Source organism: Rhinatrema bivittatum, chromosome 3, assembly GCF_901001135.1.
Source record: "Rhinatrema bivittatum chromosome 3, aRhiBiv1.1, whole genome shotgun sequence".
In the NCBI taxonomy this organism is placed as follows: domain Eukaryota; kingdom Metazoa; phylum Chordata; class Amphibia; order Gymnophiona; family Rhinatrematidae; genus Rhinatrema; species Rhinatrema bivittatum.
Genome location: NC_042617.1, coordinates 225,130,037 through 225,148,182, shown reverse-complemented (window position 1 = coordinate 225,148,182; position 18,146 = coordinate 225,130,037). Strand labels below are relative to the sequence as shown.

General features: G+C 44.7%; 1 protein-coding gene across 1 annotated transcript in view; it reads right to left on the bottom strand.

Annotated features, from left to right (window-relative positions):
• The window catches only part of LOC115087279 (lysosomal-trafficking regulator-like), a 1,534,685-nt gene that overhangs the window by 719,897 nt on the left and 796,642 nt on the right, over nucleotides 1–18,146 (bottom strand). Inside the window, 1 exon segment of the mRNA XM_029594260.1 lies at nucleotides 9,531–9,697. Within this exon segment, the coding sequence (XP_029450120.1) occupies nucleotides 9,531–9,697 (167 nt within the window).

Below are 18,146 nucleotides of genomic sequence, written 5' to 3'. Positions count from 1 at the left end.
GGTTACATTGGCCACCCTCCAGTCCTCAGGTACAACGGATGACTTTAACGATAAGTTACAAATTTTAACTAATAGATCAGAAATTTCATTTTTGAGTTCCCCCAGCACCCTAGGATGCACGCCATCTGGTCCAGGTGATCTGCCACTCTCCAGCCCGTCAATCTTGCCTACTACATCTTCCAGGTTCACAATGATCTGCTTCAGTTCATCCGAATCATCAATCCCAAAAACCATCTATGGATCCATAAAGTCAAGAGGCCGCCAATGAAGAGTGGGTGACTCGCCAGAATGATGGCTACTGCCTGGAGACAATACCCTTATTCAATAAACGTACACATGCTTACTGTGACTCCAACATCGTTCTAGCTTCAACAAGCAAGAGGAAATGTGGAATAAAGGATTTGCACTCACAAAGAGGGGAGTAGCTGGCTTGTTACGGCGGTTACTACCCCAAACCAAATAAGCCTGATACTTCAATTTCAATGCATATACAGCATAGTTCTCTGCTTCAACGGCAGGGGAGAAGAAAAAACTGATACTACACACATCCAGCAGAGCTCTCTGCTTCAACGGCAGGGGAGAAGAAAAAAGGGTTCACACTCACAAAGCGGGGAGTAGCTGGCTTGTTACGGTGGTTACTACCCCCAAACCAAATAAGCCTGATACTTCACTTTCGATGCATATCCAGCATGGCTCTCTGCTTCAACAGCATGGGAGAAGAAAAAACTGATACTTCAAGCATATCCAGCATAGCTCCCTGCTTCAACGGCAGGGGAGAAGAAAAACAACCAATAAGGGCTGTATAACATAGTCTGGGTAAAACAAATAAGCATGGGTGTAGCTTGCTTATTGCGGCAGTTACTACCCCTAACTAATCAAGCTAGATATTTCACTTGCACGCATGTCCATCACTGCTCTCTACATTAATGGTGGGGGTGGGAAGGGAAATAGAACCAAGAGCTAAGAGAAACAGATAAGTATGAGAGAAAAAATGTGTGAAGCTTGCTGGGCAGACTGGATGGGCCGTTTGGTCTTCTTCTGCCATCATTTCTATGTTTCTATGTTTCATCTCCGGAACTGGCATCTCCCCAACATCCTCATAAGTAAACACGGAAGCAAAGAATTAATCTAGTCTTTCCACAATGGCCTTATCCTCCTCAAGAGCCCCCCTCAATCCCTTGGTCATCCAACGGTCCAACCAATTCCCTCACAGGCTTCCTGCCTCGAATATACCTAAAAAGGTTTCCAATATGAGCTTCTGCCTCCACGGCCAACTTAATCTCAAATTTTCTCTTTGCCTGTCCTATCAATCCTTTACACCTAACCTGACAATGCCCATGCTTTATCCTATGCTCCTCAGATGGATCCCTCCTCCAATTCCTGAACGATGTCCTTCCGGCTAAAATAGCCTCTTTCACCTCACCTTTCAACCATGCCAGTAATTCTCTTGCTCTCCTCCCACCTTTCTCAGTGCGTGGAATACATCTGGACTGTGCATCCAGCATTGCATTTTTAAACAATATCCATGCCTGTTGAACACTCTTAACCTCTGCAGTTGCACCCTTCAGCCTCTTTCCAACCATTTTCCCCATTCTATCAGTTTCCCCCCTGAAAAATTAGTGTTAGAGCTGTAGATTTACTTATTGTCCCCCTTCCAGTTATTATTTCAAATTTTATCATGCTATGATCACTATTTATTTATTTATTTAAAACTCTTCTATACCGTCGTTACGTTGGGTAACCATCACAACGGTTTACATATAGGCACAATAAAAAATATGAGTGGTATAGATTATAAATTAAACATGTGCCATCATAGTACGGTAACAATAAGGTACACTAAGCTATTTGTTTAAGTTGAGCTTATCTTTTTGGTAGAAAATTGTATAAGCGGTTCAAATTTAACATTAAAGTGCATTTGTAGGTTTAAAAAACAACAGCTGTTTGTTCGGTACGTCCTTATTAATCAATTATTTTTCTCCTTCTCTTTGTCTTTATAGAAGGGCTTGTTTAAAGAGCCAGGTTTTCAGGTTAGCTTTAAAAATTTTCAAATTTCTCTGGAGCCTTAATTCGAGAGTCATGGTGTTCCATAGTACAGGACCAGCCAGTGACAGTGCTCTTTCCCTTACTTGAGTGAGGTGTGCTGAATTGACAGAGGGGACAGTTAGTAGAGCCTTATTCGCAGATCTTAGGTTTCTGTGCGGGACATGTACGCGCAGTGCTGTGTTAAGCCAGTCGGCTTTTTCATCATGTATTAGCTTATGAATTATACATAGCGCCTTGAATTGTATTCTTTGTTCAATTGGGAGCCAATGTAGTTCGGCAAGTGTTCCAGTTATGTAGTCCCTTCTTTTTTTGCCAGTCAAAATTCTAGCAGCGGAGTTTTGTAGAATTTGCAGCGGCCTTAGCGTAGACTGTGGTAGCCCTAGTAATAGTGAGTTACAATAGTCTGTGCTTGCGAATATCAGTGCCTGAAGAATTGTGCGAAAATTGTTTAGTGTTAACAGGGGTTTCAGTCTTCTCAGGGTCATTAGTTTACCGTATCCTTCTTTTATTTTCTGTGAGATGTGCTGTTTCATGCTTAACTCAGGGTCCATTATTACCCCTAGATTCCGTACTTTTATTACTAGTTCCACGTCTTGATTATTTTTTATTTTGATTGTAGTTTGTGTTGGGTGAATGTTTTTCCGTTCAAGGTATAAGAATTCAGTTTTGTCTATGTTTATTACCAATTCCATCTGATTTAGGAGCTGTTTGATTATTTCAAGATACATACTGGCTAGTTGCATTGTTTCTTCGATGGAGTTTACTATGGGTAACAGTAGTTGAATATTGTCTGCATATAAGTAATGTGTGATTCCTAGTCCTGTTAGTAGGTGACAGATTGGCAGTAGGTAAATATTAAAGAGTGTTGCAGACAGGGCTGATCCCTGTGGGACACCTGTTAGTTTAATTTTGTCTGAAAGTGTATTTTTGATTTGTGCTTGGAAATATCTGTTGTTTAAATATGACTCAAACCAGTTTATTGTTTTATTATTGAGTCCTATTTCTTTCAGTCTACTGATTAGTATTTTGTGATTTACAGTGTCAAAGGCTGCGGAGAGATCTAACAGAACCAGAATGTAGTGTGTTCCGGTGTCAAAGCCTCTTAAGATAGTATCAGATAGAGCTAGTAGTAAAGTCTCTGTACTATAATGTTTGCGGAATCCATGTTGGGCTGGGTATAATATGTTGTTATTTTCAAGTTGGTTTGACAATTGTTTTTGTACTGTTTTCTCCATGAGTTTGGCTATAAGAAGTAAGTTGGAGACTGGTCTATAGTTGTTCAGGTTAAGGGGGTCAAGGTTCTTTTTCTGAATGATTGGTTTGATTATAGCTCCTTTCAAGGCATCCGACATTACTCCTTCATTTAGTGATAGGTTGATGATGTTGGTTTGTGTTGGTACTACAGTGCTGGCAAGTTTTTTAAATTCTGTAATAGGTATGGTGTCAATTATATGGGTAGCAGGGCTCATTTGATTTATCATTTTTTCGACTTCGTTTTGTGTTATCTCCTCAAATTCTGCCCATTTACTGACGTCTCTAGTGGGCATCTTAATTTCTTGTTTTGTTGTGATTTTTTTCTCAGGTTCTCACTTTTATCTTTAAAGAATTGGGCTACATCATTGCATTGGTTCTCTTGTAGGGTTATTTGACTGTATTGTCATTAGTTAGGTTTTTCACTATGTTAAATAGTGTTCTGGTGTTATTTGCAAATTTTTCTATTTTTGAACTATAGTATTTTTTTTGAGTCAAATATTGTTTTTTTGTAGTAGGCAAGTTGTTTCCTGTACTTTGTTAGATTATCCTTTGTTTTGTTATTTTTCCTTTTTTTTTTCTTTCTAAGGGTTCGTTTTACTTCTTTGATTTGTTCACTGTACCATGGATTATTCAGTTTTGGTTCTTTAATGCGGGCTATCTTTAGAGGATTTAAGTCATTAGCTAAAGTGTTTGTTCAGTTTAACCAATCTGTTGTTGCTTTGTGGCTATTTGTGCTATTGCCGAGTGGCCTCCACCATCTCCACCTCTCCCACCAAATCCTGCACTCCACCCTCTCCTGTTGGTTCCTGAACCAATTGCTCCAAGAAGCAGTCACCCACCACATCCAATAACTCCATGTCTCTAGCAAGTCCTAATGCCACATCCACCCAGTCAACACTGAGGCAACAGAAATCCCCCACCACCATTACACCGCCAAATTTGTTAGCCTCCCCAATTTCTCCCAGCACCTCTTCATCCATCTGACCATTCTGTTCAGGTAGATGGCAATACACTCCCACCACTATACTCTTACCCAACAAACATGGGATTTTTACCCATATAGATTCCACTGAGCATTTAGTTTCTTGTGTGATCTTTATCCTGTTGCATTCTATACCCTCCCGGACATAAAGTGCCACACCCCCACTGTTGATCCTCCCTATTATTGCGATATAATTTGTACCCTGATATAGCACTGTCCCATTGGTTATCCTCCCTCCACCAAGTCTCTGTGATGCCAATTATGTCAATCTCATCATTTACTGCTATCATTTACTCATCATTTTGATTTCCTTCAGAACCCTGGGGTGTATACCATCCAGTCCAGGTGTTTTAATACTCTTCACTTTGTCAATCAGGCCTACCACATCTTCTAGGTTTACCGTGATTTGGTTCAGTCCATCTGAAGCATTACCCAGGAAAATCTCTGGAATGAGTATCTCCCCAACATCCTCTTCAGTAAACACAGAAACAAAGAAACTGTTTAACCTTTTCGCAATGACCTTATCTTCTCTAAGTGCCCCTTTAAACCCTAGGCCAAATTATGGTCCATCTGACTGACTCCCTTGCAGGCTTTCTGCTTCGGATATTTTTTATTGCCTCTACGGCCAACTTCTTTTCAAATTCTCTCTTAGCCGGTCTTATCAATGTCTTACATTTAACTTGTCAATGCTTATGCTTTATCCTATTTTCTTCTGTTGGATCCTTCCAATTTTTTAATGAAGATCTTTTGGCTAAAATAGCCTCTTTCACCTCATCTTTTAACCATGCCGGTAATCGTTTTGCCTTCCTTCCACCTTTCTTAATGTGTGGAATACATCTGGACTGTTCTTCTAGGATGGTATTTTTTAACAATGCCCATGCCTCTTACACACTTTTTACCTTTGTAGCTGCTCCTTTCAGTTTTTTCTATTTTCCTCATTATCAAAATTTCCTTTTTGAAAGCATAATACTAGAAACGTGGATTTGTTTACTGTTCCCCTTCCAGTTATTAATTCAAATTTAATCATATTATGATCACTATTGCCAAGCGGCCCCACCACCGTTACCTCTCTTACCAAATCATGTGCTCCACTGAGAATTAGATCTAAAATTGCTATCTCTTTCATCGTCACTTAAACCAATTGCTCCATAAAACTGTCATTTATCCATCCAGGAACTTTACCTCTCTAGCATGTCCCGATGTTACATTTACCCAGTCAGTATTGGAGTAATTGTAATCTCCCATTATTACTGCACTACCAATTTGGTTAGCTTCCCTAATCTCTCTTAGCATTTCACTATCTCACCATCTTGGCAAGGTGGACAGTGATATACTCCTATCACTATACTCTTCCAGAACACACAAAGATTTGATTGTGCATTTAGTCTCATGCAGGATCTTTATCCTGTTTGACTCTATTGCCATCCTGGTCATAATGCGCCACCTCACCTCCCAGATGCTCCTGTCATTGTGATACAATTTGTACACCCGTATAGCTCTGTCCCACTGGTTATCCTCCTTCCGCCATGTCTCTGATATGCCAATTAAAACTATGTCATCATTCACTGCTATACATTCTAATTCTCCCATCTTACTTCTTAGACTTCTGGCATTAGCATACAAACTTTTCAAAGTGTGTTTTTTGTTAGTATTTCATTCTGCTTTTTAATTAATAGGAATAAATTGGAATTATTTAGCTAGGTGAGTTTTTAATTACAGGCACTTGGACTACTTTTCTTATTATTGGAACCTCACTGTTGGGATGCCCTAATTCTAATGCATCATTAGTATCTTTTGAAGTTATCTCCCTCTGAACCTTGCGCTGCTGAGCGACTGTCGGCTTTCCCCTTTGTTCTAGTTTAAAAGCTGTTCTCTCTCCTTTTTAAAGGTTGGTGCCAGCAGTCTGGTTCCACCCTGGTTAAGGTGGAGCCCATCCCTTCGGAAAAGACTCCCCCTTCCCCAAAAGGTTCCCGGTTCCTTACAAAACTGAATCCTTCTACCTTGCACTATCGTCATATCCATGTATTGAGACTCCGTAGCTCTGATTGCCTCTGGGGATCTGCGCGTGGAACAGGGAGCATTTCAGAGAATGCTACCTTGGAGGTTCTGGATTTCAGCTTTCTGCCTAAGAGCCTAAATTTGACTACCAGAACCTCCCTTCCACATTTTCCTATGTCATTGGTGCCCACATGTACCACGACAGCCAGCTCCTCTCCAGCATTGTCTAAAATCCTATCTAGGTGAAGCGTAAGGTCCACTACCTTCACACCAGGTACCAGGCGATCCTCACGCCCACCAGCCACCCAGCTGTCTACATTTCTAATAATCAAAATCACCAACTATGACCACCAACCTAACTCTTTCCTCCTGGGCAGTAGCCCTGGGAGACGCATCCTCGATGCGAAAGGACAATGCACCAACTGGAGAGCAGGTACAGGATCTTTTCCTGCTGCACCACGATGATGCTCTCCTATCATAAGACCTTCTTCCTCCAAGGCAGCACCAGGGCTGCCAGTCTGAAATTCGGATTTGACTACTATGTCCCTGAAGGTCTCATCTATATACCTCTCTATTTGCCTCAGCTCCTCCAGGTCTACCACTCTAGTCTCCAGAGATCAGACTCGTTCTTTGAGAGACAGGAGCTCTTTGCATCGGATGCATATGTACAACTTCTCACCTTCCCCCTTCCTCACCAGTCTCTCACTTTGTCTCTGCTTTACAGTCCATCCCAACCAGAGCCCCCTGTCTCTCCCCTCCACAGTCCATCCTCACCAGTCTCACTCTCTATCCCCCTTCTCTAGTCCATCCCCATCAGTCTCTCTGCCTCTCTACCAGTCCATCCCTACCAGTCTCTCCCAGTTTTTCTCTCTGTCAGTACATTTCTTCCAGTCTCACTCTCCCTCCACTAGCCTCTCTCCTTCTGCCAGTCCATCCTCACCAGTTTCTCACTCTCTTTCCCTCCACTAATCTCCATCTCACTAGTCTCTCTCTCTCTCTCTACATCAGTCTATTCTGGTCTGTCTCTCCCTCCCCCAGTCCATTCTCCCCATTTGCTCCAGATCCAGCTGTGTGGTTGCCTGTAATTTCACTAAGTTATTAAATATAAGTACATTCTTGCACATTTTGCACATTTGTGTTTTGCAATTGTATGTATTCCATTTAAATCAATAAGCATTTATTTTTTATTATGAATGAGCCTGGGGTGCATATAATTCTTTATTATTACATTAATAACCTTTTTATATATGGAAAATAACTGCAGGTAAAATGAAAGTGAAGCATGTAGGGGTCTGCGAAAAGTTTGGAGGTTGAAAAAGGTTTGGAACTCCTGACCTATATCCATACCCTTTACCAGTGCTCACCTTCTATGAAGATCAATGTTCCCTCTATATCGATGCATTGCTAGCATTCAGTGAAGCTCTGGGGCTCTTCAGTGTTGATGTCTCCAACGCAGTTACCAATGGATCAGTCTTACTTGATTCAAAAAGCTTCTCCCAGAGCTCTAAACAGCTCCAATGACCTCTGGGAGTCATCTTATGCCAAGAAATACAACCAGTGATGTAGTGTCCATCCCCACATGCAAATTACCAGACATCATGCAGCTGCACTAGGGACATTCTGAGAAGTCAATGGCTTTATGTTCCCTTCTTGTACATTGTCCAAAAATAGCTACGGTGAGATCAAAGGATTTAATTCTGACAAAAAATAAAAAGACAACTAAACTCTGTCACTAGCCAGAGAAAGTAGGCCTTTGGCTGCTGCCAAGTTGACACTCCCTGGCCAGTAAGGAGATGGGACAGGCCCTGACAAGTAGTAGTGAACACTCACTGACGAGGGCCACAAAGCATGATGTCTTCACCTGTACCAACCCAGTGGGCAGCAGGACTTGCGGCTTAAGGTTTACAATGAGACTAGCTCCATGCTAAGATCAAAGCAGGCAGTAGTAAGCAGAGTCAAGGTCCAGGGTAAGGTCAGAGCTGAGGAGACTTTCCAGAACAGCGAGATGGGGAAGCAGGGGAGCAGACCAGGGGATAACGATGAGGGCAGGAGGGGAGCAAACAGGAGAAACCAGGGGAAGAAAAGGCAAACAATGAATGCAGGAAGGAGACAAGGCAGAAACACAGGAATACGGCGAAGCAGGAGACACAAGATCACGACAAGGGAAAGCAGGAGGTACAAGTACATAGAAAGACAATAAGAACAGACAACAAGAACAGACAACAAGTGCTGGAGACCTGTTGCTCAGGCAATGGCTAGTAGCAGAGTGTTTCCTTATATACCTGGTCAGGATGTGACGTCATCAGTTAGCGCCCAGGAAGTCCTGACTGCAGGACCCATAAGAGTAGCTCAGGGAAACAGGAATTGCTAAACACAGCTCTTGGATGTAGGACAGTGTGGGACGCTATACCAGAGGCACTTGGAGGTAAGAGGCATTACAAACTCTGTGGCTCACTATGCCTCAGGCATAGCTAATGTGAAAAAGATGACTAGATACAGATAAGAAAAACAGAGAGAACCCATGACTGAAAAACCATAATAAAAAAAAAAATTCCTGATGGCTCTGAGGAACTGAAAAAGTGATGACCATTGTCTCCATGGAAAATCAAAACTGAGAAGGCCTCCATGCATATAAAACACTGACAGAGGAAGTCAGGCACATGTTCAGTAAAGTGTTTTGAAAGAGAAGAACTTGTGGAGCTTGTGAGAAGCTCTGACCAGATTCCACTGGTCAGATATCACCCATTCTTGAGGTCTACCGTATCCTGCTTGTCTTTAGAGAATGTGAACCTAAATTAATTTTGATTCAAATTTTAGGAAAAAAAATTCAGGAACATGGTTGAGGACAATATTCAGCCATTGTGTAGCTCGGCAATTTATTAGAAAACATTTATCTGACTAACTTAGCCTAGATATTCAGCGGCGCAGCAGCATCGCTGACTATCTTAAACTTATCCAGCTAACTTTAAGATAGTGGTGCTGCTGCTCTGTGGCCTGACCAGAGTTAGCCAGATAATGTATCCAGCTAATTCAATTCCTCCCCATTAAACCCATTCCTTGGTCTTGACTTATCTGACTAAATACTTAGCTGGATAAAGTCACTTATACTGCTGATCATAGCTGGATATTCAGCGGCGCTACTTAACCAGATAAGCTGAACTTATCCAACTAAGTACTATTCTAGTTCCACATTCAAATCCTTTTTTATTATAATCATTCAGTGCAGAAAGTAAATCTATATAGGTCTTACTTTGTGTTCTTTTATTTTTGCTCTTTTGAAGATATCCAAGAAGTATAATAAGATCTTCAATAACTCGAAAATACTGAGGACCTGAGGAACTGCATGCATGGATTGTTACTGTAACCAGCAGCTGTTGAATATCATCAACAAGTAACTTGTAGTCATTCAGGGAGATACTGTACAACAAAACACAGCAAAATCAGATTGATTAGTGAAATTAGAGGAACTATTTGATTACAAAAATAATAAACAAAGAACAGATATAAGCAATGGGCAAAGGCCTTGATGTGCCATATGCACATTTTTATATGTGCATACTTTTTGCGCAATTCCTAACTATGCTTAGGAAAAATCTGTCCTACTTTAAAAATTCTGAAGATACAGTTATTTGCAAAAGTTTAGGCTCCCCTAGTCAAATTGTATGTTTCAATTAATAAGTTAACAGAAATTGACAAATTCACCATGGTACAAAGTTAAACACATGTCTAATATGTCTCCAAAATTAACATAATACTTAAAGAAACAGGGGAGATTCTCAATCATGGTTACAGTTTACTTACTTTCATTTCAGCTGATGCTTCATAATAATCATCACACTCCGCCTTGCACAACTTTGGTAAAATAATCCTTATTTTTGTAAACCTGTTCTTTTTTTAAAATATATTTTCTTAATGCAAATAAAAACAGATTAAATGACAGCACTGAATCTAATCTTCAGTGTGTATTGAACCCAACATGAGCCGTGTGTCAAGGCAAATCTTCATTGGGGTAATCTGCCATTCTAAATGCTGCTGCTCACAAAAAAATGAATTCTTATGGTCATATACCTGCATCAATGATTCACCTCTTAAAAGGCCTGACCTATAGAATATCTAGTGAAACAACCTGAGAAATTTAAACCAACCAATGAAAATACACTTAATCTTCTGCAAATGATAACTTTTGCCAAAATTAGCTAATCTTGCTGTAAATAGAATGATTAAAAATGGAATGAATTTATTTTATTTTATTTCAGATTTTTGTATACCGGCATTCGAGACAGCAGTCACATCATGCTGGTTCACATAGAACAGGGGTGCATAGTAAACATAACTATAACAATGGTGCTGAAAAGGCAGTTACATATAACACGGTGATAAGAACTTGGCTGAGAAGGAAGAGAAAGGACAGGTTATTAATAAAAGTAAATTGGAAATAGCACCAATATTATATTTATTTTACAAATTTGTAGCGTGTTAATCCATAGACTTTAGTGGGTAACAAGAATTGCATACATAATAAAAACACAGTAACTTTCAAACAGTACAAAATACAATGCCTAAACTAAATAAACAAAAATTAAATTAAAACAGATTAAAATCTTAAAATAAAACTACAAAAATTGCTAGTCATCAAGCATAGTAAGACATAACACAATCCTTTGCTATAATCCCTTGAGATAACTAAGAATGGAAAGCTTTGGAGAAAAACAAACGTTTTTAACGTCTTTCTAAAATATAGTAGGTCATATTCCATTTTTAGTGGTTCTGGGAAACTATTCCAATGGGTGTAGCCTGTGATGCTGGAAACACGAGAACATAAGTGATGTAAGTGAACAGATTTATGTGTAGGTATCACCAATAATCTACAATCTACTGAGCGCAAATTACAAGGACGACAGCAGAAATGGTTGCGGAAAAGAAGAGGGAACAAGGTTCTTAATGGTTTTAAAAATCAGGGAAAGTATTTTAAATTGGATCTGCTGCCAGTGGAGTGTGGCCCAAACTGGGGAGATATGTGCATGTAATGAAGTGCCAGAGAACAAGTGGGCTGTTGAATTTTAGATAAAAGATAGCACATGAATTGTACTTTTTTGCAGACATAAATAAAATTATAGTAATCTAGTGAATTCATAACCAATGTTTTGAGTTATTTATTTTATTATCTTAAAATTTGACAGACTTAAGAATGGCTTAATGGAGCATAAAAGGCGGATTTTATGGAAAGAGGCCCTCACCAAAGATTGTATATGGAAAAATAAAGAAAGCTTAGTCAGTCAAAATGCCCAGGTCTCTAGCTTCAGGCCTGATAGGAATAGTAATATCATTAAATAACCATCTATCTGGGAAATTGTCTGGTTCTGAATGAGAGAATAACAAAATCTCCATCTTAATAAGATTCAACGCTAGATTGTTATCAGAAAGCCAAATGATAATGTGAGAAAAGCAACTAGAAAGATTATCAAATGCTGCACTAAGAGAAGTCATGATGGGGAAAAAATGTGTGCCACCTGCAAACAGTTTATAATGTAGAGATTACTTACCTGATAATCTCGTTTTCCTTAGTGTATGCAGATGGACTCAAAACAAATGGGTATAGTGTGCTCGTGCTAGCAGTTGGAGACGGATCTGACGTCAGCACGGGTACATATACCCCCACAGGAAGTGCCGCAAATCAGTAATCTTCCTTGCAAAAGCTGTAGCTGACCGATCAATTAAATGAACAGGATTACCTTGACCGATTGATAGTAGCTGGAGACCGCCAGTGTTCACAACCGGAAGGCGTCGACACCCGGCAGGGTGGATGGCCTATTATAAGAAAACATGGCTTACCATGAGTCGGTGAATCCCCATGTATGCCGGCAGCCGGGCAGGATGCTGAGTCCATCTGCATACACTAAGGAAAACGAGATTATCAGGTAAGTAATCTCTACATTTCCTAGCGTGTAGCAGATGGACTCAAAACAAATGGGATGTACAAAAGCTACTCCCGGACTGGGCGGGAGGCTGCCTGAGGTCCGTTCAGGATTGCCCTCGCAAATGCTGTGTCCTCCCTAGCCTGGATGTCCAGATGGTAGAATCTGGAGAAGGTATGGAGGGAGATCCACATCGCCGCTTTACATATCTCTGCAGGCGACAGCAGCTTAGCTTCTGCCCAAGAGGCCGATTGTGCTCTGGTAGAATGAGCCTTGACCTGTAGAGGCAGTGGTTTTCCCGCCTCTATGTAGGCTGCCTTGATCACTTCTTTAATCCAGCGGGCGATGGTTGGCCATTAGGCCGCTTCCCCTTGCTTCTTCCCGCTGTGCAGGACGAACAGGTGGTCCGTCTTTCGTACTGCTTCTGACATTTCCAGATATCTGGACAGCAGTCTGCCGATGTCGAGATGGCGTAGCATTCGACCTTCCTCAGACTTCTTCAAACCTTCCGTGGTAGGCAAGGATATGGTTTGGTTGAGGTGAAAGTGTGAGACCACCTTGGGGAAAAAGGATGGAACAGTGCGAAGATGGATAGCCTCTGGAGTGATTCTGAGAAATGGATCACGACAGGATAGTGCTTGTAGCTCTGAGATGCGGCATGCTGAACACACAGCCAGCAAGAATACCATCTTCAAGGTTAATAGACGGAGGGACAGGCCTCGAAGGGGCCTGAAGGCTGATCCCGCCAAAAAGTCCAATACTAGGTTGAGATTCCACAAGGGCACTGGCCACTTCAGTGGCGGGCGAATGTGTTTGACTCCTTTCAGGAAACGTGAGACGTCTGGGTGTTTGGCAATGGTGTTGCCGTCACTCCTGGGACCGTAGCAAGACAGCGCTGCTACCTGAACCTTGATGGAGCAGAGGGACAGACCCTTCTGAAGTCCATCTTGTAGGAAGTCCAAAATGATAGGAATCTTGGCGGCATGCGAATTGGTGCCGTGAGAGTCGCACCAGGCTTCAAAAACTCTCCAGATCCTGATATATGTTAGGGATGTGGAGAACTTGCCAGCTCGGAGGAGTGTATCTATAACCGGCTCCGAGTATCCCCTTTTCTTCAGTCGAGCCCTCTCAATGGCCAGACCGTAAGAGAGAATTGAGCCGGATCCTCGTGGAGGATGGGACCTTGCCGCAGCAGGTCCCTGAAGGGAGGTAGAGGTAGAGGGTTCCCTGCCAATAGTCTTCTCATGTCTGCGTACCAGGGTCTTCTTGGCCGGTCCAGGGCCACTAGAAGAACTGGGCCTCTGTGTCGCTGAATCCTGTGTACAATGGCACCCAGCAGGGGCCATGGAGGAAAGGCGTATAGCAGGATCCCTTGAGGCCACGGCTGTACCAGGGCATCGATCCCTTGGGATAGCGGATCCCGCCTGCGGCTGAAATATCTGGGTACTTGAGCGTTGGACCTGTCTGCTAAGAGGTCCATGGCTGGCGTCCCCCATTGATCCACAATTATCTGAAAGGCTGTGGGTGACAGTTGCCACTCCCCCGGGTTTAGGCTTTCTCTGCTGAGGAAGTCTGCCATCGTGTTGTCCTTCCCGGCAATGTGGACGGCGGAGATGTCCTGGAGATTTGCTTCTGCCCAAATCATCAGGGGAGCTATTTCCAGGGATACCTGTTGGCTTCTGGTTCCGCCCTGACGATTGATGTATGCCACCGTGGTGGCATTGTCTGACATCACTCTGACCGCTCTGTCGCGAAGTCTGTGGGCAAATCGCAGGCACGCTAGCCTGACTGCCCGTGCCCTCTAGTCGGTTGATGTTCCACCTCGACTCTTGTCTGGTCCACCGCTCTTGGGCGGTGAGTTCCTCGCAGTGTGCTCCCCATCCGTTCAGGCTGGCATCTGTGGTGAGCAGGATCCAGGTTGGGAAGGACATTCTTGACCCCCGGCTCATGTGGCCAGGCCGCAACCACCACCGTAGCTGATACCGCACTCTGGCCGGTAGAAGTAGGCGTATGGTGTAGTTCTGTGATCGTGGGCTCCATCGAGATAGAAGGGCGCGTTGCAATGGTCTCATATGAGCCCGCGCCCAGGGCACCACCTCCAGAGTGGATGCCATGAGGCCGAGGACCTGAAGGTAATCTCGAGCTGTGGGCTGGCTGGCACTCAACAGGGCCTGCAGATGACTCTGGAGTTTTAATTTTCTCTTGGAGGTCAAGATGACCCTGTCTTCTCGGGTGTCGAATTGGACCCCTAGGTACTCCAGCGACTGAGAGGCTGTAGGGAGCTCTTGTTTAAGTTTACTACCCATCCGAGGCTCTCCAGAAGAGCTATAACTCTGTTGGTTACCCGGTGGCTCTCCTCGGATGACTTTGCCCTGATCAGCCAATCGTCCAGGTAGGGATAGACGAGAATTCCCTCCTTCCTGAGTGCCACCGCCACTACTACTATTACCTTGGTAAAGATCCGCGGCGTGGTGGCTAACCCAAAGGGCAAAGCTCGGAACTGGAAGTGCTGATTCAGGACTTTGAAGCGTAAATAGCGCTGGTGATCCCGATGGATTGGGATATGCAGGTAGGCTTCCGACAGATCTAGGGAGGTGAGAAACTCCCCTGGCTGTACCGAATTCTTGACCGACCGTCGAGTTTCCATGCGAAAACTGGGGACCCGTAGGTGTCGGTTGACTGACTTGAGGTCCAGAACGGGCCTGAAAGTGCCCTCCTTCTTGGGTACTATGAAATAAATGGAATAATGCCCAGAATTTACCTCTCCCGTAGGTACTGGGACTATGGCTTTTAGGGCCAGGAGCCTCTGCAAGGTCACTTCTAGTGCCGCTGCCTTGAGCGGTGAACAAGGAGATTCCACAAACTTGTTCGGCGGAAGCCGAAAGAAATCCAGGTAATATCCCTCTCGGATGATGGCGAGGACCCACTGGTCCGAAGTAATCTCGACCCACCTGCGGTAGAAGAGGGTTAGCCTGCCCCCTATGGCTGCTACCCCCCGGATGGGTCGGCTGATTGTCATTGTGGGTTGCGGCTGGGGCCGGAACCTGAGCCGGTTCTCTTCTTGTTGTGCTTAGTCCGAAAGGACTGGTTCCTGGCCTGGGAACGAGGTGCTCGATAGCGAGTCCTGTAAGGGTTGAAGCGCTGTGAATTTCTACCTCTAGATGGTCTAGAAAAAGAACGCTGGCTCCTCCTCGCCCTGTCTTCTGGTAGACGGGGTAATGGGGAGGCACCCCATTTAGTAGCCCAGCTCTCGAGATCGCTGCCGAACAGTAAGGAACCCTTAAAGGGCATTCTTGTGAGCCGTGTCTTGGAGGACGAGTCGGCCGCCCAATGACGTAGCCAAAGCTGCCTCCTGGCTGCCACTGAAGAGGAGACTCCCTTGGCTGCCGTACGAACGAGGTCGGAGGCTGCGTCAGTGAGAAATGCGAGAGCTGATTCCATGTCTGCTCCCTGGATGTTGTTTCTCGCCTGTGACAAACAGGAGCGCGTCACCACGGTGCAGCAGGTCGCGATTCGTAGGGACATGGCTGCTACCTCAAAGGCTTGTTTCAGAATGGTGTCCATGCGTCGGTCATGCGAATCCTTGAGGGCCGCTCCCCCCTCAACCGGAATGGTGGTGTGCTTCACTATTGCGTTAACAATGGCGTCTACCCTGGGGCACGCCAACAGCTCCTTGGATGCTGGATCCAGAGGGTACATGCCTGCCAAGGCCCAACCCCCTTTGAATGAGGCCTCCGGTGCCTTCCATTCCAGATCGATTAGCTGCTGTGCTGCCTGTTGGAGGGGAAAATGGTGAGCCGGTTGGCGTAGGCCCTCTAACAGGGGATTCATCTTAGGGCCCCCAGGGGTATCCTGACTCGGAATGGCCAGCTCCGAAAGGCATTGCGAGACCAGGCCTGAAAGATCCTCTTTCTGAAAGAAGCGCCTCATGGTCCGATATGGCTCTATTTCCGAGGGAAGTTCACCCTCCTCGGGGGGCTCCTCACTGTCCTGGGAGCAATCCGAATCCCCATAAGCAGGGCTGTCGGGTGGTGAGTGGCTGCGCCTAGGTCTCGAGGGACCAGGTACCAGATCCACAGAAACGGAAAGATCCATTCGGGGAGCAGACTGCATCTGGACAAAAGCGTGAATCCCCTTGAATAATTCCACCCAGGAAAGCGAAGCCGGATCTGGCCGTAGGGGCACCAGGTCTCTCGGGTTCCCTGGTTGGTTGCCGCGGCCCGCTAAGTCCGGCGTGCTTCCTGAGGAACCGCTGAGCTGGGGCCGGTCCTGTCCTGGAACTCCCATGGCCTCCTCACATTGGGCACATAGTGAGTCTGCTCCCTCGCTCTGTGTAGCTCTGAGATTGCATGCCGAGCAGAGGCTTAGAGCTTTCATGCCAGATTCTGGAGGTGGCAGCCCTGTGGCCTCATGGGCTTTCTTATGCTCCATGCGCCTGAAATCCGGTGTCGCCCAAGAAGTGCGCCTAACACAGAGCAGGAGAGAGACCTTGGGGTGATAGTGTCTAATGATATGAAATCTGCGAAACAATGCGACTAGGCGATAGCAAAAGCCAGAAGAATGCTGGGATGCATAGAGAGAGGAATATCGAGTAAGAAAAGGGAAGTGATTATCCCCTTGTACAGGTCCTTGGTGAGACTTCAAAGGGGCGTGGGATAAACACTGTGGATCCATCAAGTCTAGAGGGCGTGAATAAAGTGGAGGCAGCAAAACACTGCACGGAGCGGCAGTAGCCACAGAGGCATTCAAACACTGCACGGAGCGGCAGTAGCCACAGAGGCATTCACGGAGCGGGATGCCAGTGGCCAGTAGTTAGTGTTCCACCTTCACAGAGCGGAAGGATGGAGGGCTGCTATCTCCAAAAAAATAAATAAATAAAAACAAACAAACAAATAAAAACAGGGGTGGGTAAAGAGTATGGGGCAAGGGTGTGGCCTGCTTGTTACAGCAGTTGCTACCCCTAATTGAGCTGGATGTCACTTGGATGCAGATACGGCGCTGCTCTCTAAATTGGTGGTGGGGTGGAGGGGAATTAGGGCTGGAGGGTACTGGAAGCCAATAGTAACAGGTGGGAGAGAGAAAAAGGGAAAAAAAAAATGGAGAAAGTGTGTAGTATGCAATCCATAAAATCAGGGGTCAGCACACACAAGGGGGTGCACAATTGTGCACCTTGCGCACACCGAGCCTGCGCCGAGCCTGTTCCCTACCCCCCCACCTTTTTCTTTTTTTGATTCTTGTTTTAAAACTTACTTCAGCCCTGGGGCTGAAGTAAGTTGCGCGTGCTGGCCGACTGCTGGCGCGCAATCTCCCACACAGCTACAAATAGCCGCTGTGCTGGGAGCCTCTGACCCCGCCCCTTTAGTAAAGCCCCGGGACTTACATGCGTCCCGGGGCTTTACACGCGTTGCCGGGTCTTTTGAAAATAAGCCCGGTGCGCATAACCGTTTGAAAATCCAGCCCATTATGTTTTGAGAGAGAAGTTAACAGGGAGGCAAAACTAAATTAAAAAGAGCAATATTGGGTATACACTTTTTCAAACTATAACCCCATTAGGCCTGAATTAAGATCTTGATAGGCATAGATTAATTTAACATCCTTGCCTTTTTCTATATTTATTCCATCAAGATAATTTTATCTATTTAAAGTTTTACGTTTGGAGGTTCATGGGCTGCTCCCATGAACCACTGCACTTATCCTCCTGGCTGGATTCCTGCTAGTTTCCGACGTGGCTGTCTCCAGCCTTTCTAGCAACGAAACATCACCAGGCCCCCACGCAACAGGATGCTGCCGACCGCAACAGTCTGTACTCCCCCTTAGGTGCACCCAATATAGCTGGCTTTAAAGGGCCCAGAGTGCCCTTAGGTGACATCACACACCAAGGCCCATAAAAGATCCCTGCCAATTCCTCCTCACTGCCTCAGCAACAGATCCACCTACTCCCAAGTAGAGCA